The sequence below is a fragment of the Sceloporus undulatus genome, chromosome 1 (assembly GCF_019175285.1).
Source record: "Sceloporus undulatus isolate JIND9_A2432 ecotype Alabama chromosome 1, SceUnd_v1.1, whole genome shotgun sequence".
NCBI lineage: Eukaryota > Metazoa > Chordata > Lepidosauria > Squamata > Phrynosomatidae > Sceloporus > Sceloporus undulatus.
The window spans coordinates 170,808,162-170,822,714 of NC_056522.1; the positions used below are offsets into that span (position 1 = coordinate 170,808,162).

General features: G+C 41.1%; 1 protein-coding gene across 7 annotated transcripts in view; it reads right to left on the reverse strand.

Moving 5' to 3' along the window:
* The window catches only part of RCBTB1 (RCC1 and BTB domain containing protein 1), a 56,158-nt gene that overhangs the window by 30,889 nt on the left and 10,716 nt on the right, over positions 1-14,553 (reverse strand). For 5 of the 7 annotated variants that reach the window (XR_006102054.1, XR_006102055.1, XM_042450396.1 and 2 more), the window contains exons 4-6: positions 12,557-12,715; positions 8,142-8,249; positions 7,238-7,380 (exon numbers count right to left, since the gene is read on the reverse strand). Coding sequence is in view for 5 of the 7 variants with exons in the window: in XM_042450396.1 (XP_042306330.1) it covers positions 7,238-7,380; positions 8,142-8,249; positions 12,557-12,715 (410 nt within the window). In the remaining 2 variants the exon portion in view is untranslated. Of the gene's footprint in view, positions 1-7,237; positions 7,381-8,141; positions 8,250-8,388; positions 8,470-12,556; positions 12,716-14,553 lie in introns of those variants that run through there. The other 2 variants (XM_042450430.1, XM_042450438.1) reach the window with 2 other exon arrangements.

The window sequence follows — 14,553 nt, forward strand, 5'->3', positions numbered from 1 at the left end:
AGGAGCGGTAGTTGAAAAGGTCCTCTGGGAAGACACCACCAGCCTGGTTTTCTTTGGCTGGAGTAGGTTCCTCCCAAAGGACCTGAGTGCGTGGGAAGGATTGTATGAGAGGACGCGTTCCCTCAAGTATGCTGGACCCAAGCCATGTAGAGCTTTACAGATAATAACCAACACCTTGTACTGATCTATTCTGATAAGTCCTGACATGCTGCCCCAAAATTAACTGACAAGTCGCAAGGACCTTCAATCCCTCAGTCTAAGAAATGGGGTAGGAAACCATGCCTGTTTCAGAGGATGGTGAAGAAGAGCTAGAGAAACACAGACTTTCAGTGTTGTGTTGAAGCAGTGTGTCTGCAGTAAACAATGCAATAAGGTTAGCTGATCTCACTACAGCTTTGTGTGTATGCCTTACAACAGACAAGATGAACAGCAACTGCCACCAGATTCCCATAGTGAGTATGCATGAACAGCAAAGCACAGAGAAAAGAGGGAAGCAGATAAGCCTGCATCATCAGCTACACTCAGCATGTTAAAAAAAAGCATTGATCTATGCATCTGACCACCACCATGGAAATCTTAAGAAAAGTGGATTGACCTGGTTGTTTAATTTCATATGTACATATCAGTTTTGAACAAGAAGTTTGCTGTAACATGTTGAAGTGCCCTTTGGTGTGTGCATGTGTAGTATAGGAATCTATTCTTTCTGTGTTATTTCTGCCTCTGTTACCAAATATTCTATTAAAATAGTAATGCCCAGGAACACAGCGAACTTCACTAACTGAGGTATATCTGGTAAACTGGCTGGGGATGAAGAGAAACCCTTTCCTGGTGCCCCCTTCTCTTCCCACAGCACAGAACGTATGTAAGCCACTGGGAAAAGGACAAAATAATATCCTCCTCCAACTTGCTGCATTTATGGACTGGCTACACAAGAAGAGGGGGCAGGAACAAGGAAGAGAAAGCACACAAAGGCTGAATTAAAAAGTGCCCCAGGCAACCCTGTCTTCATCCCCCAGTCTTCATCCCTGATTTCAGCTGCCTCGTCTGTTATATAGTTGCCCTCTGAAAGATGTCCAGAAGTATGTGTTGTCTCCAGCTTACCAACTAGGATGCTATCATCCTGTCATGCATGTTTCTTAAGAGAGGCTGGTCACCAGAGAACACACATTGTTAGGTGCTAATGTAGTGAGGAATACAGAAAATCCTTTGACAGAGGCCTCACGCTCTCAACATAGGGAGATACAGTGATAGACAAAACTATCTCCAAGTCCCAAAAATGATGGTGCATCTACAGACATGAAAGAATTGTAATAGCTAAAAAAGGGCAGAGAAAGTAGCCTTATAAGGAAGTGTCCTGTTGAAAGCCTCCTCTAACAGATAGCAAGTGGATTTGAAGGGGTTCTGGCAACTCTGGCGTGGGGCATGGGTCTGAGGTGCCAGAAACTGGTGACAGCAATATGTTCATGCTCTGACACTGTAGTTTAGAGTTTTAACAAGGACAATCTCAGAACATTCTCCAGGCACATGTATAAGTTGGTGTTCTGAGAGCAGAGGTGGCCGCTACTACCATCAGTTTCAAGAACAAATCAAGGCTGAACAATAGTACTCCACACAGGATCATAGAATCGTAAGAGTTGGAAAAGACCACAAGTGCCATCCAGTCCAACCCCCTGCCATGCAGGACCACAGAATCAAAGCACCTCTGACACATGGCCATCCAGCCTCTGTTTACAAACCACCAAAGGAGGAGACTCAACCGCTCTCTGAGAGAGTGTCTTCCACTGTCAAACAGTCCGTAATGTCAGGAAGTTCCTCCTAATGCTTTAGTGGAATCTCTTTTCCTGTAGCTTGTATCCACTGTTCCTGGTCCTATTATCTGGAGCAGCAGAAAACAAGCTTTCTCCATCCTTAATATGACACCCCTTCAAATACTTCAACAGGGTTATCATATCACCTCCTAACCTTCTCTTCTCCAGGCTAAACATACCTAGCTCCCTAAGTCTTTCCTCATATGACATGGTTTCCAGATGTTTCACCATTTTGGTCACTCTCCTGTGGACATGGTCCAGCTTCTCAACATCCTTTCTGAATTGTGATGCCCAGAACTGAACAAAGTATCTGTCAGATCCATATGCATGGTTCTGTCATGATGATATAATGATATGTTGTGATGGTAAGATGACATGGTGATATAGCATTATGATAGATGCTGGTTTATTGAGAGGGGAATAGGAATCTTGTGAGAAGCCAAGCTCAGGAAACAACAGGAGTGGGCAAAGGCGAGACAGATTTGTAGTTTGATGACCTTGTTGCTCCTGCTAGTGAATCGGGGCCGTAAACCAGGGATGCTCTCCTTCTTTAAGTGCAATTCAATGATAATGCAAGAAAGGAAAGGGGAAACATGAAATGTCACTTTAATCTAGATCAGGGGTAGGCAACCCTTTTGAGCCGGGGGCCAGGTTGCTGTCCCTCAGACAACTGGGGGGCGGAAGCCAAAAAATAAATAATTAAATAATATTTTAAATAAATAAATAAACCGGGACAAATGTAGGACAACATTTTCAAATGGTGGACACTTTTTTAAAAAAAGTGGAGGACACGCAAAAAAATTTGCTGATTTTTAAAAAAAATGTTAATATAAATGCATGTTTCTGAGGTGTCTATAGACAATTGCCCCCCTTGCCCCTGCGCATGAGAGACAAAAGGCCCCGGCGGCAATCAGTGGCCAGACCGGGCTGGGGCCGGTGCCAAGGCCTCACCGGGCCGCATTTGGCCCGCAGGCCGCAGGTTGCCTACCCCTGATCTAGATCAAAGGCTTGGGATCGTAGCTGGGAGGGGGGCTGGATGATAGGAACTCTTATGTATGATTCAGGGGGGAAACTTTTCAGTTCCAACACAAAGCTTCTGTCTCAATTCCTATAATAAAATCTTTTGTTTAAATCACACTAAGATGTTCTCTTGGTTACTGAACTGAGTCCACTGATCCTGACAGTATTCCAGGTGAGGCCTGACCAAAGCAGAATAGAGTGGCACTATTACTTCCCTTGATCTAGACACTATACTTGTGTTGATGCAGCCTAGAATTGCATTGACCTTTTTAACTGCTACATCACACTGTTGACTTACGTTCAACTTGTCATCTACTAGGACTCTTAAATCCCTTTCACATGCAGTCTTGTTAAGCCAGATGTCCCCCATTCTATGCATTTCATTTTTTTCTGCCTAACTGCAGTACCTTACATTTTTCTCTATTGAAGTTCATTTTCTTAGTTTTGGCCCAACTTTCTAATCTATTAAAGTCATTTTGAATTTTGATCCTCTCCTCTGGAGTATTAGCTACTCCTCCTACATTTGATAAGCATTCTTATCTATTCTTTCATCCAAGTTATTGATAAAGATGTTAAATACCTCTGGATCCAGGACAGAATCCTGGGGCTTATAGCAATCCTTTCACAGGCTTTTCAGTGGGCTTCTATGGCATAGCAGGCAACTGACAGAGTTCTAGTCCAATATTCAAATCACTATATCACAATGGCTTTATTTTACACAAACCAAATTATAGTTTTCTATCTAGCGGAGAAAGAAAAGATACTGACATGCATTTTTGCTATGGAAATCAAACTTTCAACTTACTATAAACGTTTCTTCTCTCTGGAGATGGGAAGACATCCTGTAGAGCAGTGGTTCTCAACCTTCCTAATGTTGTGACCCTTTAATACAGTTCCCCATGTTGTGGTGATCCCCAACCATAAAATTATTTTCATTGCTACATTCAAATATGTGTTTTCTGATGGTCTTAGGCGACCCCTGTGAAAGGGTCATTCGACCCCTGCTGTAGAGGGCAAGTCCTCTCAACAGACTCTGGAAGTAGGGCTTCTACCTAACTTCCTCTCTCCACTAATAGTGGCAGAAGCCTCACAGTGTGAGACAAGCTGTAGCTGAAAAACCAACGAAAAAGACATTGCACCCAATGGGGTGCCGAACTGGCTAAAGAAATAAGACTATTTAACCAATGAATTATAAAAGCAACAAACCATCCAGAAATGGAGAGAGAAACTGAACAAATACACAGCAGGAAACAAACTGGAAGAATTGCCCTGAAACCACAGAAGCCAGGTATGATCCAGAAGAGAAACAAAGCCTGCACACACTTTGTTTGCAGAAGCAACAGAAATAAAAATAGGCAAAGCATGGCATCCTGCAGAAATACCAAAATGTAGAAGGAACTCCAAAGGCCAACTGGACCAAACCTCACCAATGTAAGAATCCACTGCCAAAACATCCCTGTCAATGCACATCTAGCCCACTTCAAGATCATTCCACTGTCAAATTGCTTTTATCATCAGGGAATTTTTACTAATGTTTAGTCAGCATCTCCCCCTTCCTTTAATCTGAGCCTACTTTTCAGATCTTATTTTCTAGCAGATCACCCCAAATTCAACCTGACAGCCCTTTAAATATTTGAAGATGGCTATCAGGTTCTATCTTGGCCTGTAGTTTAAATATACTCAACACTCTCAGCTGTTAAGAGAACTTTTATCATCTTTGTTGCTGTCCTCTGGACATGTTCAGTTTTGTCAATATCCTTTTCAAACTGTTGTGGCCAGGACTTGACATTCCAGGTGAAATTTGGCCAATTACATCCTTTTAGCTAGACGTTTATTAACATAGAATGCCAAGAACTGCATCATTTTGTTCTGCCACATCATACTACTGACTCATATTCAGCTTGCAGTTTCCTAGATGTTTTTCATATGCACAGCTGACAAGCCAGGTGTTACCCTTCCTATACCTGGACATCTGATTTTCCCTGTAGCCAATTACCAATCTGTCTGCAGCTCTTTGGATCAGTTGAAGTTTCCAAACACTCTTCAAAGGTAACTCGAATATTCCATTATAGTACTGCAATACAGTAATCCAAATGGGAGGTAACTAAGGCATGTGTCACTATGACCAGATCTTTCAAGGAATGGGCATATCTGACACACAAGCTTTAGCTGTGCAAATGCACTCCTGACCACCTGAGCATACAGGCTCAGTTCCAAGACCAGGAGTACATCCTAGCTACAGATCTGCCTCTTCAAAGGGAGTGTAACTCCATCCAGCACAAGCTGGATCCCTGCTCCCTGATCTGTCCTAACTGACCAGGAGCACCTCTTTCTTATCTGGGTTAAGTTTCAATTTGTTCACTCTCATCCCATTCACTACTGATCACAGGCATGACTTTATAACCTCTCCTTACCTCATCAAGAGGACTATACTGACCCACTCTAGCAATGCCCTTCTGTCCTCAAAACAAGAGATGAAAAATCCACAGATAGGAGGGAGATGCAGACACTCCAACAGAGCAAAAACCATCAGAGGGCAAAAGAGGCAGCCCAGCTCTTTTCCTGCTGTTGCACAACTGGCAATCTCTATGCTCCTACATGAGACTGAGATTGATGTCAATCTTGTTTCCGCCCAGTAGTATCTTGATGGGAATTTTTTTGGAGCAGAGTTCCATACTCATCATGTTCCATGTCCAACAATAAGGATAGAAGGAATTATTCTCAATAATTAATATGGGTTGTGAAATGAGACAGGGGGATGAATGACCATGCCACCCAAGAGTTATAGCACAAGTGGTTATCCTTTCCACAGTCGGTGATGCAGAATTAATGCAGTGAAGGAAAGGATACTGTCCTCTTTCATTTTGTATTTGTTCCTGCTTTGGAGTTTTCAAAGATTCCATGCCCAGCATTGTTACCTGTGGGCATGGAATCAGTTCCTCAACTAATTGGAGTAGAGCAGGAGGTTGTTTAAAAAAAAATTTTTCTTCTCCCCCTACCAAACATTACCTGGTCCAGAGGGAGAACAAAAAGAAGGAAGGTAGATAATTGGAGGCGGGGAAGAGAACTTACTAGTTGGGAACAGTGACAACAGAAAAGTGAGGGGTCCTTTAAAAAGCTGCTAGGCTGTTGAAGGAAACGAGTGACACAGGTTTGCTAGAAAGTTTTGAATCTGAAAATTTTCCATTGCTTTTTAGTTCAATGGAGATCCACAGCATATTTGACTTATATTTAGTCAAATGATTTTTTTCAAGTATAGTGTATTTTTACCTGTTACATAAATAGTGATACTTTTTCTAGTAACCAAAGTTGAACTGATATATTTAATGTGAGGAAGGTTAATACAGTGTACCTTGGTCTCTTTCAATTCTGTAATTCTGTGGTTAATTTAATAGTCAGATTCAAAACTTTGTTGTTGTGTGCCTTCAAGGCATTTATGATTTATGGCAACCCTAAAGCAAAGCTATAACAGGGTTTTCTTTACAAGATTGGTTCGGAGGAGGTTGGCCATTGCCTTCCTCTGAGGCTGGGAGAGTGTGACTTGTGTACGGTCACCCAGTGGGTTTCCATGGCCAAGCTGGAAACTGAACCCTGGTCTCCAGAATCATGGTCAACACTATGCCATGCTGGCTCTCACAGCTTTACTGGGAAGTTATTCAAATTAGAATACAGTGGTGCCTCGGGATACGAAATGATCGGCTTACGAAATTTCCGGGATACGAAAAAGTTGGATTGGCAAAAACTGTTTCGGGTTACGAAATATTTTTCGGGTTACGAAATTCATTTCGGCGCGAAATTCAAATGCTGCAAAGTGCAGCTATAGGCTTTCCAGTGCTAACGGAAAAGTGTTTCGGGTTACGAAATTTTCGGGTTACGAAAGGAATGGCGGAACGAATTAATTTTGTAACCCGAGGCACCACTGTAGTTACACTTCACATTGTATAAAGTTTAAGGAAAAAAGCAGGCACTGAAAACTATTTTAAAATGCTTAAAAAGCTGTGCACATAAAAATGAGATTTCTAGTATTAAACATCGGAGAAAAGCTTGTTACAATTTTGATATTTATATTTTATTTGTTTTAAGTTCTTTTGCACATTACCATATTAATTTGATAAAAGAATGCATTTCTAGCAGTGGAAAGTTTTCTGAGGAAAAAGATCATAGCAGCAAAGGACTCAATCCTCTTCACTTGTTGCAGAGAGAATTGTGAAGAGATGAAAGGAGAAAAGGGGATAACTGTATCCCTTCAGCAGAGCTTGTTGGGAGGAGTTTGCCTTTACAGAAGGTTGTTTTTTCCAAACGAGAAAGACAAGTGTACACACACAGCCCTTTCCAAGAACCATGAACAAAAGGCAGACAAAACATCCCTGCTACCCAGCTCCCCAAGGGTTAGTTGCAGCGACATTTACCTCTCTTTTTCCATCAGGATCTGCACTGGGCTTAGCTGGTTGCTTTTGTTGCCAGTCCCAAGCTGCCCATAAGTGTTAGCTCCCCAGGCATACAGTATACCCTCATCTGTTAGTGCTAATGTGTGCGCATAGCCACAGGCAATCTGCAAGTACATTCACCAAAAAAGTAAGAGTTAATATTCTTAACAGTCAAGAATGGCAGTGGATACAGGAACTAATACAAGATGTCACTGTTTTAAACATACTGTATTACTAGTTGCATGATTCAGCACAAGTTCTAAATGCCAGCGAAGCTGCCATGTGTGCCATAAAGGCTCCATTTATGGTTAAAAAAGGCAAACAAGATAGAGCACTGCTGGCAATCCTTATTCTTGCTCGGGACTCCTCCTTTTTTTCATCCAGGGAAAGTACTCCAGGAAAAGCAAAATCCCAGGCTAATTTTGTTGTGCTAGCAGTTTTAATACTTACAACAACTTGGTGCTACCCATGCATAAAAAATACAACTGAAAGCAGTAAGCTTATGCTTCACTCTATTTCCTTAATAAGGTCTATCCTTTTCAAGTCCTTGTATATGTCTGTCAAACACCACAGTCTGAATTTAATGCAGTTCCACTTTAAGCACCCCACAACAATAATGCAACATAATAAAAATAATTGTTAGGCACTGGGCTCACCTCACAGAGGGCAAGTTTCTGTGCTTCCTAATTGTTTTGCCAAATTCCTAATTTGCACTGCCAGCTTGATTAAACTGCCCCTCAGGAACAGCCATGGCAATTAAGCTTCCACTGCCAGCCTCTGCCTATACCAACTATTTGCACTAGACTTTGCATATCACTGAGATTAGATGAAGCTCATATTAAACTTTGCCTTTAAGCAACACATACTACAATACTTTTATACTTACCTGCATTACACAAACACCTTGGAGCGCTGCCACCCGGCAAGGCGTTAATTGGTTGCCATTATTGCCAAGACCTAATTGCCCATTGCCGTTATAGCCCCAGCCATACACCTTGGTTAAGGAGGAAAAAGAGTTAATGTTATGCTCTGTTTGCACAAAGAGTGCTATTATGCTGATAAAGGAATAAAAGGTGACAGGATTTATAAAGCCAAAAGCATGGTGATAAAGACAGCTCAAAAAGTCACCTAACCTGAATCAGATACACTCCAGCAGCTGTTTCTCTTTTCTACTCTCACTTTTCCTTTTGTTCACAAGTGCACTCCACACATTCCTGTGAGGAGACATCAATTTGGTTTTGTATGTCTTTCACATTTTGGTAAGACACATAAATATATTATTGGTGGCTGATATATATTCAGTACTTTCCAGATGTGGCCTGGACTTAGGGGGCAGTGGGGGGTCCAGCATACTGAGACAATGGTGAAAGTGACTTTACTTGGTTTCCAAAATTAGGTGAAATCAGCTAGGTTTAGGGTGCTACATAGGGTCCCTTTTTATCATGAAATAGTGTGCTAAGAGGTGACAAGGCTGGGTACTCTTTACACCCACATGCTCTAGAAGCTAAATCTTAGCAAGTCCCCTTGTATATAGCTTTGGAGTCTCCCATTTTAAAAAATTTTTAAAAATGTTAAAATAGACTACTTCTTAAATGCCATTCTCTATCCCTCAAACAGTATAGAACCCATGTTTAATTGGAATGATGCTCAACAAACAAACCAGCAGAAGAATGGCCAAGGAAAAGACAGGGAAAACTAGGAGATTTTACTTTATTCCACCTTTCTAACCCCACACTTCCATTTTCATGTTGGAATTCATGGTCATTTTATTGCACCTTCTCATTAATTTCTGCTAAATCCAGATGAATTTTGATTTGAGCAAAGATATGCAAATTGATTTTTAATGCCTTCTATGTTAAGTCTTCTTTTTTGGGACGTGAGTCCCATCTTATAAAATTCATAAATTGAACATCTTACTATAGATGACACTGAAAAGTAGGGTTTATACCTCAAAACAAAAACAGAGCAGCAAAGGGAGTGGAAAGTGTGATATTAATTGTTTGGAGGATTTATTTATTTATTTGTAGTAAGTAAACATTACTCTGTCGATGGCTGCAGAGATGACCAGCCCTGTTGTTAATTGTTGTAAAGGCGGCTTTTGGTTTATGATGTATGAGAGACCTCTAAGAGCCCTGTTCATCACCATCCTTGCTCAGGTCTTCCAAGCTCAGGACCGTGGCTTCCTTGATTGAGTCAATCCTTCAGTAATATGGTCTTCCCCTTTTTTACTGCCTGCAAATTTCCTGAGCATTATTATTTTTCCAGTGAGTCATGTGTTCTCATCATATGCCTCAAATATGAATGTTTTAGTTTAGTCATCTACTCTCCTAGGATGAATTCAGGCTTAATTTGCAATTGTGGAACCCATCGTATCTGCAGAACTCTCCTCCCAGCAACACATTGCTCTTAGAGGTCTCTCATTCATCATAAACCAAAAGCCGCCTTTACAACAATTCACAACAGGGCTGGTCATCTCTGCAGCCATCGACAGAGTAATGAGTTTAATTTCTCCTCCCACCTGGAAGATTAGATGAATACAGAAAAAGTACTCTTTTAAGCCACAACTCACAGACTTCTCTAACCAGCAGCAGTGGCCATGCTGATTGAGAGATACTGAAAGTCACAATCTCAAAAGTACTTTTTCTAAGATATGGGCCTTGGAAGTGAAGCAGTGTACTATTCAGCTCCTCAAAAATCACTATTCTCACGTGTACTAAAGAAATAAAGAACCCTGTTGTGAAACAACCCAGCTCCTTAGGAAGTTGCCTGGGGAGCCCAAAGGTGGACTGCAAACTGACAAGCTCATATATATCCCATTATTATTAACCATGTGATAGGAACATTACAGGTGAGATGGGAACTGGGAAAGAACTGAAAGTATCAGACATGGTAGAAAGCCACTGTCTGGACACTAGATCTATCCACTGGTACATTTACCACATAACAATAGGCTTAGTATACAATCACAGAATCAGAGTTGGAAGAGACCACAAGGGCCATCCAGTCCGACCCCATTCTGCCATGCTGGAACTCACAGTCAAAGCAACTCTGACAGATGGTCATCCAGCCTCTATTCAAAGGCCTCCAAAGAAGGAGACACCATCACTCTCTGAGGGCAAGTGTTCCACTCTCGAACAGCTCTTACTGTCAGGAAGTTCCTCCTAATGTTTAGGTGGAATCTCTTTTCCTGTAGTATGCTTTCATTGTTCTGTGTTCTAGTCTCTGAAGCAGCAGAAAACAAGCTTGCTCCATCCTCAATGTGACACCCCTTCAAATACTTAAACAGGGCTATCATATCACCTCTTAACCTTCGCTTCTTCGGGTTAAACATACCCAGCTCCCTAAGCCTTTTCTCATAAGGCATGGTTTCCACAGCACCATTTTGGTGGCCCTCCTCTGGACACGCTCCAATTTGCCAATATCCTTTTTGAATTGAAGTGCCCAGAACTGGACACAGTATTCCAGGTGAGGCCTGACCAAAGCAGAATAGAGTGGCACTATTACTTCCCATTCTAGACACTATACTTCTACAGATGCAGCCTAAAATCGCATTGGCCTTTTTAGCTGCCTGTTGACTCATGTTCAACTTGTGGTCCACTAGGACTCCTAGATCTCTTTCACACATAATCTTGTTATGCCAGGTTTCCCCGATCCTATATCTATGAATTTCATTTTTCCTACCTAAGTGCAGTATCATTTCTCACTGTCGACATTTATTTTTTAGTTTTGGCTCATCTTTCTAATCTATTAATATCATTTTGAATTGTGATCCTGTCCTCTGGAGTGTTGGCTACTTCTCCTAAGTTGGTGTCTTCTGCAAATTTGATAAGCATGCCCTCTATTCTTTCATCCAAGTCACTAATAAAGATGTTGAATAGCACTGAGGCCCAGGACAGAACCCTGTGGGACCCGCAGATCACTTCTCTCCAGGATGAAGAGGAGCCATTTTTGAGCACCCTTTGGGTTCAGCCAGTCAACTAATTACAAATCCACCTAACAGTTGCATTGTCTAGCCCATATTTCAATACCTTGTTTGCAAGAATATCATGGGGGACCTTGTTAAAGGCCTTATTGTAATCAAGATTTCAGAGAAGCAGATTTGTTATGTTTCTCATGCAAAGCTTGGCGTATAAAACTGTGCATGAAGGCTAACAAATTCTCAGGATTTTTTAAAACTTTGAAGAATTTGAAATATTGTGGAATATGCCACCAGGGAAGGAAGGAAGGAAGGAAGGAATTATACAGAGAGAGAGAAAGAATGAACAGGGGTGTACTGTGGCATATATTATACATCAAATTACTGTCATATACAGTGGTACCTCGGGATACGAAATACCCAGGTTACGAAATTTTCGGGATACGAAAAAATCCCATAGGAAATCATTGTTCCGGGTTACGAATGTTTTTTCGGGATACGAAGAAAATTTTTGGTGCTTTTTTCGGCTTTTTCGCACGAAACGCGGCTTTTCCCCATTAGCGCCTATGGCAATTCGGCTTACGAAGGCTTTTCGGGTTACGAAAGCGGCCGCGGAACGAATTACTTTCGTAACCCGAGGCACCACTGTACTAACACATTTTCCCAGGTCCCTGACAAAAAACCCTTCTTACTCCCATCATGCGGGCAAATGAACCTGACTTCTTATAATCTAATAACAATACATATTCCACTATGGATGTTCCACCTTCCAGTGGCTAGATTTTCTGCAACTTGAAGAATTCTTTTTGAAGTTACTTTCTTATTTACAAAGATACAAATGATTTCTAAATCAATCAACCAATCAACCAATCTAAATCAACCAATGCTTTTCTGCTGACAGAAGAACTCTTAGTAGAACAGAGGGGATCTAAATCTTAAGAATTATCTACACATCCCCCTAGGGTCCCAGCATGACCTTGCATGCCACTCCAAGGAGTACTCCAACCCACGAGTAGAGTTTATACTGACATGCAGAGGGAGAAAGAATAACCAAAAATCCTCTCTCCCTGTTCCATTCCTCCATCACACCACTGGAAGTAACATAAAATGGATGCCAACCTATATATTTTCCTTCTATATGCTCAAGCATGTTCTTAGAAATATATTCTAAACCCTGAAGGGAACATGTCTTTGCAGGTATACAATATTTCATAATGGAACATAAAACAGCTAAAACATAGAGGCAGTGGCTGTACAGTTTAAAACAAAAAAAAATCAGTTTAATTAAAGTTTCTGGTATAACTTCTATATACAGCTTGTACTGTGCTTCATTATTTCTCTACACAGAAGCAGAGCCAAAAATAGGAGGATCACAGAATGCTTACCTCACCATTGTCTACTACAGCTATGGAAGAGGTCTGGCCACATGCAATGCTGACCACAACTTTAGTCTGTATACAATTGGAAACTTTACGAGGAGTTGGCTGATTTGCAGTTGATCCAGACCCGACTTGGCCACAGTTGTTATAGCCCCAGGCGTATACCTTTTCAAAAAGGAAAAAAAAAATGGAAGGATACCATGGGATTATAGAGAGCCAGGATGGTGTAATGGTTTGAGCACTGGACGATGACTCTACAGACAAAGTTTTTATTCCCCTCTCAGCCATGGAAACCTATTGAATGACCATGGGTGAATCATATACTCTCAGCCTCAGAAAAACCATTAACAGGTTCGCCTTAGGGCTGCCATAAGTTGGAAACGACTTGAAGGCACACAACAACAAAAACCCATGGGACTATCCTGCAAATGTTCATTCAGAAGCATAATTTATTTTAATAAAACATTGTTTTTTTTAAAAAGAAGCAGAATAAAAAATTGCCCCAAAGCATCTAAAACACCAGAAGCTTCTAAAAATTCTGCAGGACAGAAGTAGGTATCAGATTTGCAAAGGATAGGTGGTTGATCTTTAACAGAATTTAAATAACAAAATTCTCTTTAACAGAATTGCTATCGATGCACCTGGCTTACAAGAGAGTGCAAAATTAATGTTATATGTTTCAGTTTCCATATTAAAGAAATACAGTTCTTTTCAAAGTCCCACAGCATGAAGGACACAACAGGGAAGTACAGTGGTACCTCGGGATACGAAATACCCAGGTTACGAAATTTTCGGGATACGAAAAAATCCCATTGGAAATCATTGTTCCGGGTTACGAATGTTTTTTCGGGTTACGAAGAAAATTTTTGGTGCTTTTCGGCGCTTTTTCGCACGAAACGCGGCTTTTCCCCATTAGCGCCTATGGCAATTCGGCTTACGAAGGCTTTTCGGGTTACGAAAGCGGCCGCAGAACGAATTAATTTCGTAACCCGAGGCACCACTGTATGACTATTGTATCATGATGACTGATACTATATCATAATACTAATTACAATTACTAACTTCCAACTCACCATTTAACATTCTATATCCTGCTCTCGACGTTTAAAGCCCTCCATGGACTGGCCCCTCCTTACTTATCAGACCTTATTTCTCCTCACCTTCCCACTCGGGCCCTCCACTCTGGTAGTCAAGGTCTGCTGTGACAGCCCAGGATTTCCTCTGCCCCATCTTGGATTCACCCCTTTTCACTCGTTGCCCCTTACTCCTACAACCTTCTTCCCCCGCGAACAAGAGCCATCACTTCTTTAACCAGCTTCAAAACGGAGCTGAAGACCATCTTGTTCAGAGAAGCGTTCCCAGGCATTGCATAATTGTCACTTGCTATTTGATGCTCTTTTGTCACTTGCTATTTGATGCTCTTTTGTTGTCTGTTTATTGAATCATTTCCTGTATTGCTATGTATTTTATATGTATTATCCTACCAGAAAGGTCCCTTCCCCACCACCACTCCCTTCTCCTTTTGTGTCGTGTCTTTCTAGATTGTAAACCTGAGGGCAGGGAACCGTCCAATTAAAAAGATTGCATGTACAGCGCTGTGTAAATTTACAGCACTATATAAATAAAGGTTAATAATAATAATAATAATAATATACCTGATGAAGATCAGTTAAGACAGATCTGCTGTAATCTTGTGTTACCTTTTATTTAATATAACTTTATATTTTACTAAGTAATAGAGGCACTAAGAAACCCTGTTAGAGAATTGTGAGGATGTGTATCAAGACACCAGCAAGAGTGCTCTGTGTGCATTGGTACGCAATGTGCAGTGGTTACTTAGCTGGCTCTGCTATGTAGTAGTGTAATAGCAGCCCTCTACTAAATATGGGCCTTATGAAACTGACTAATTATATTTCTTGCATACATAAATCCACTTACAGAAACACAATTCTGATACAGGGTTGTGGATTAAAGTCATCATTCACAAAAGCTATAGCACTTTT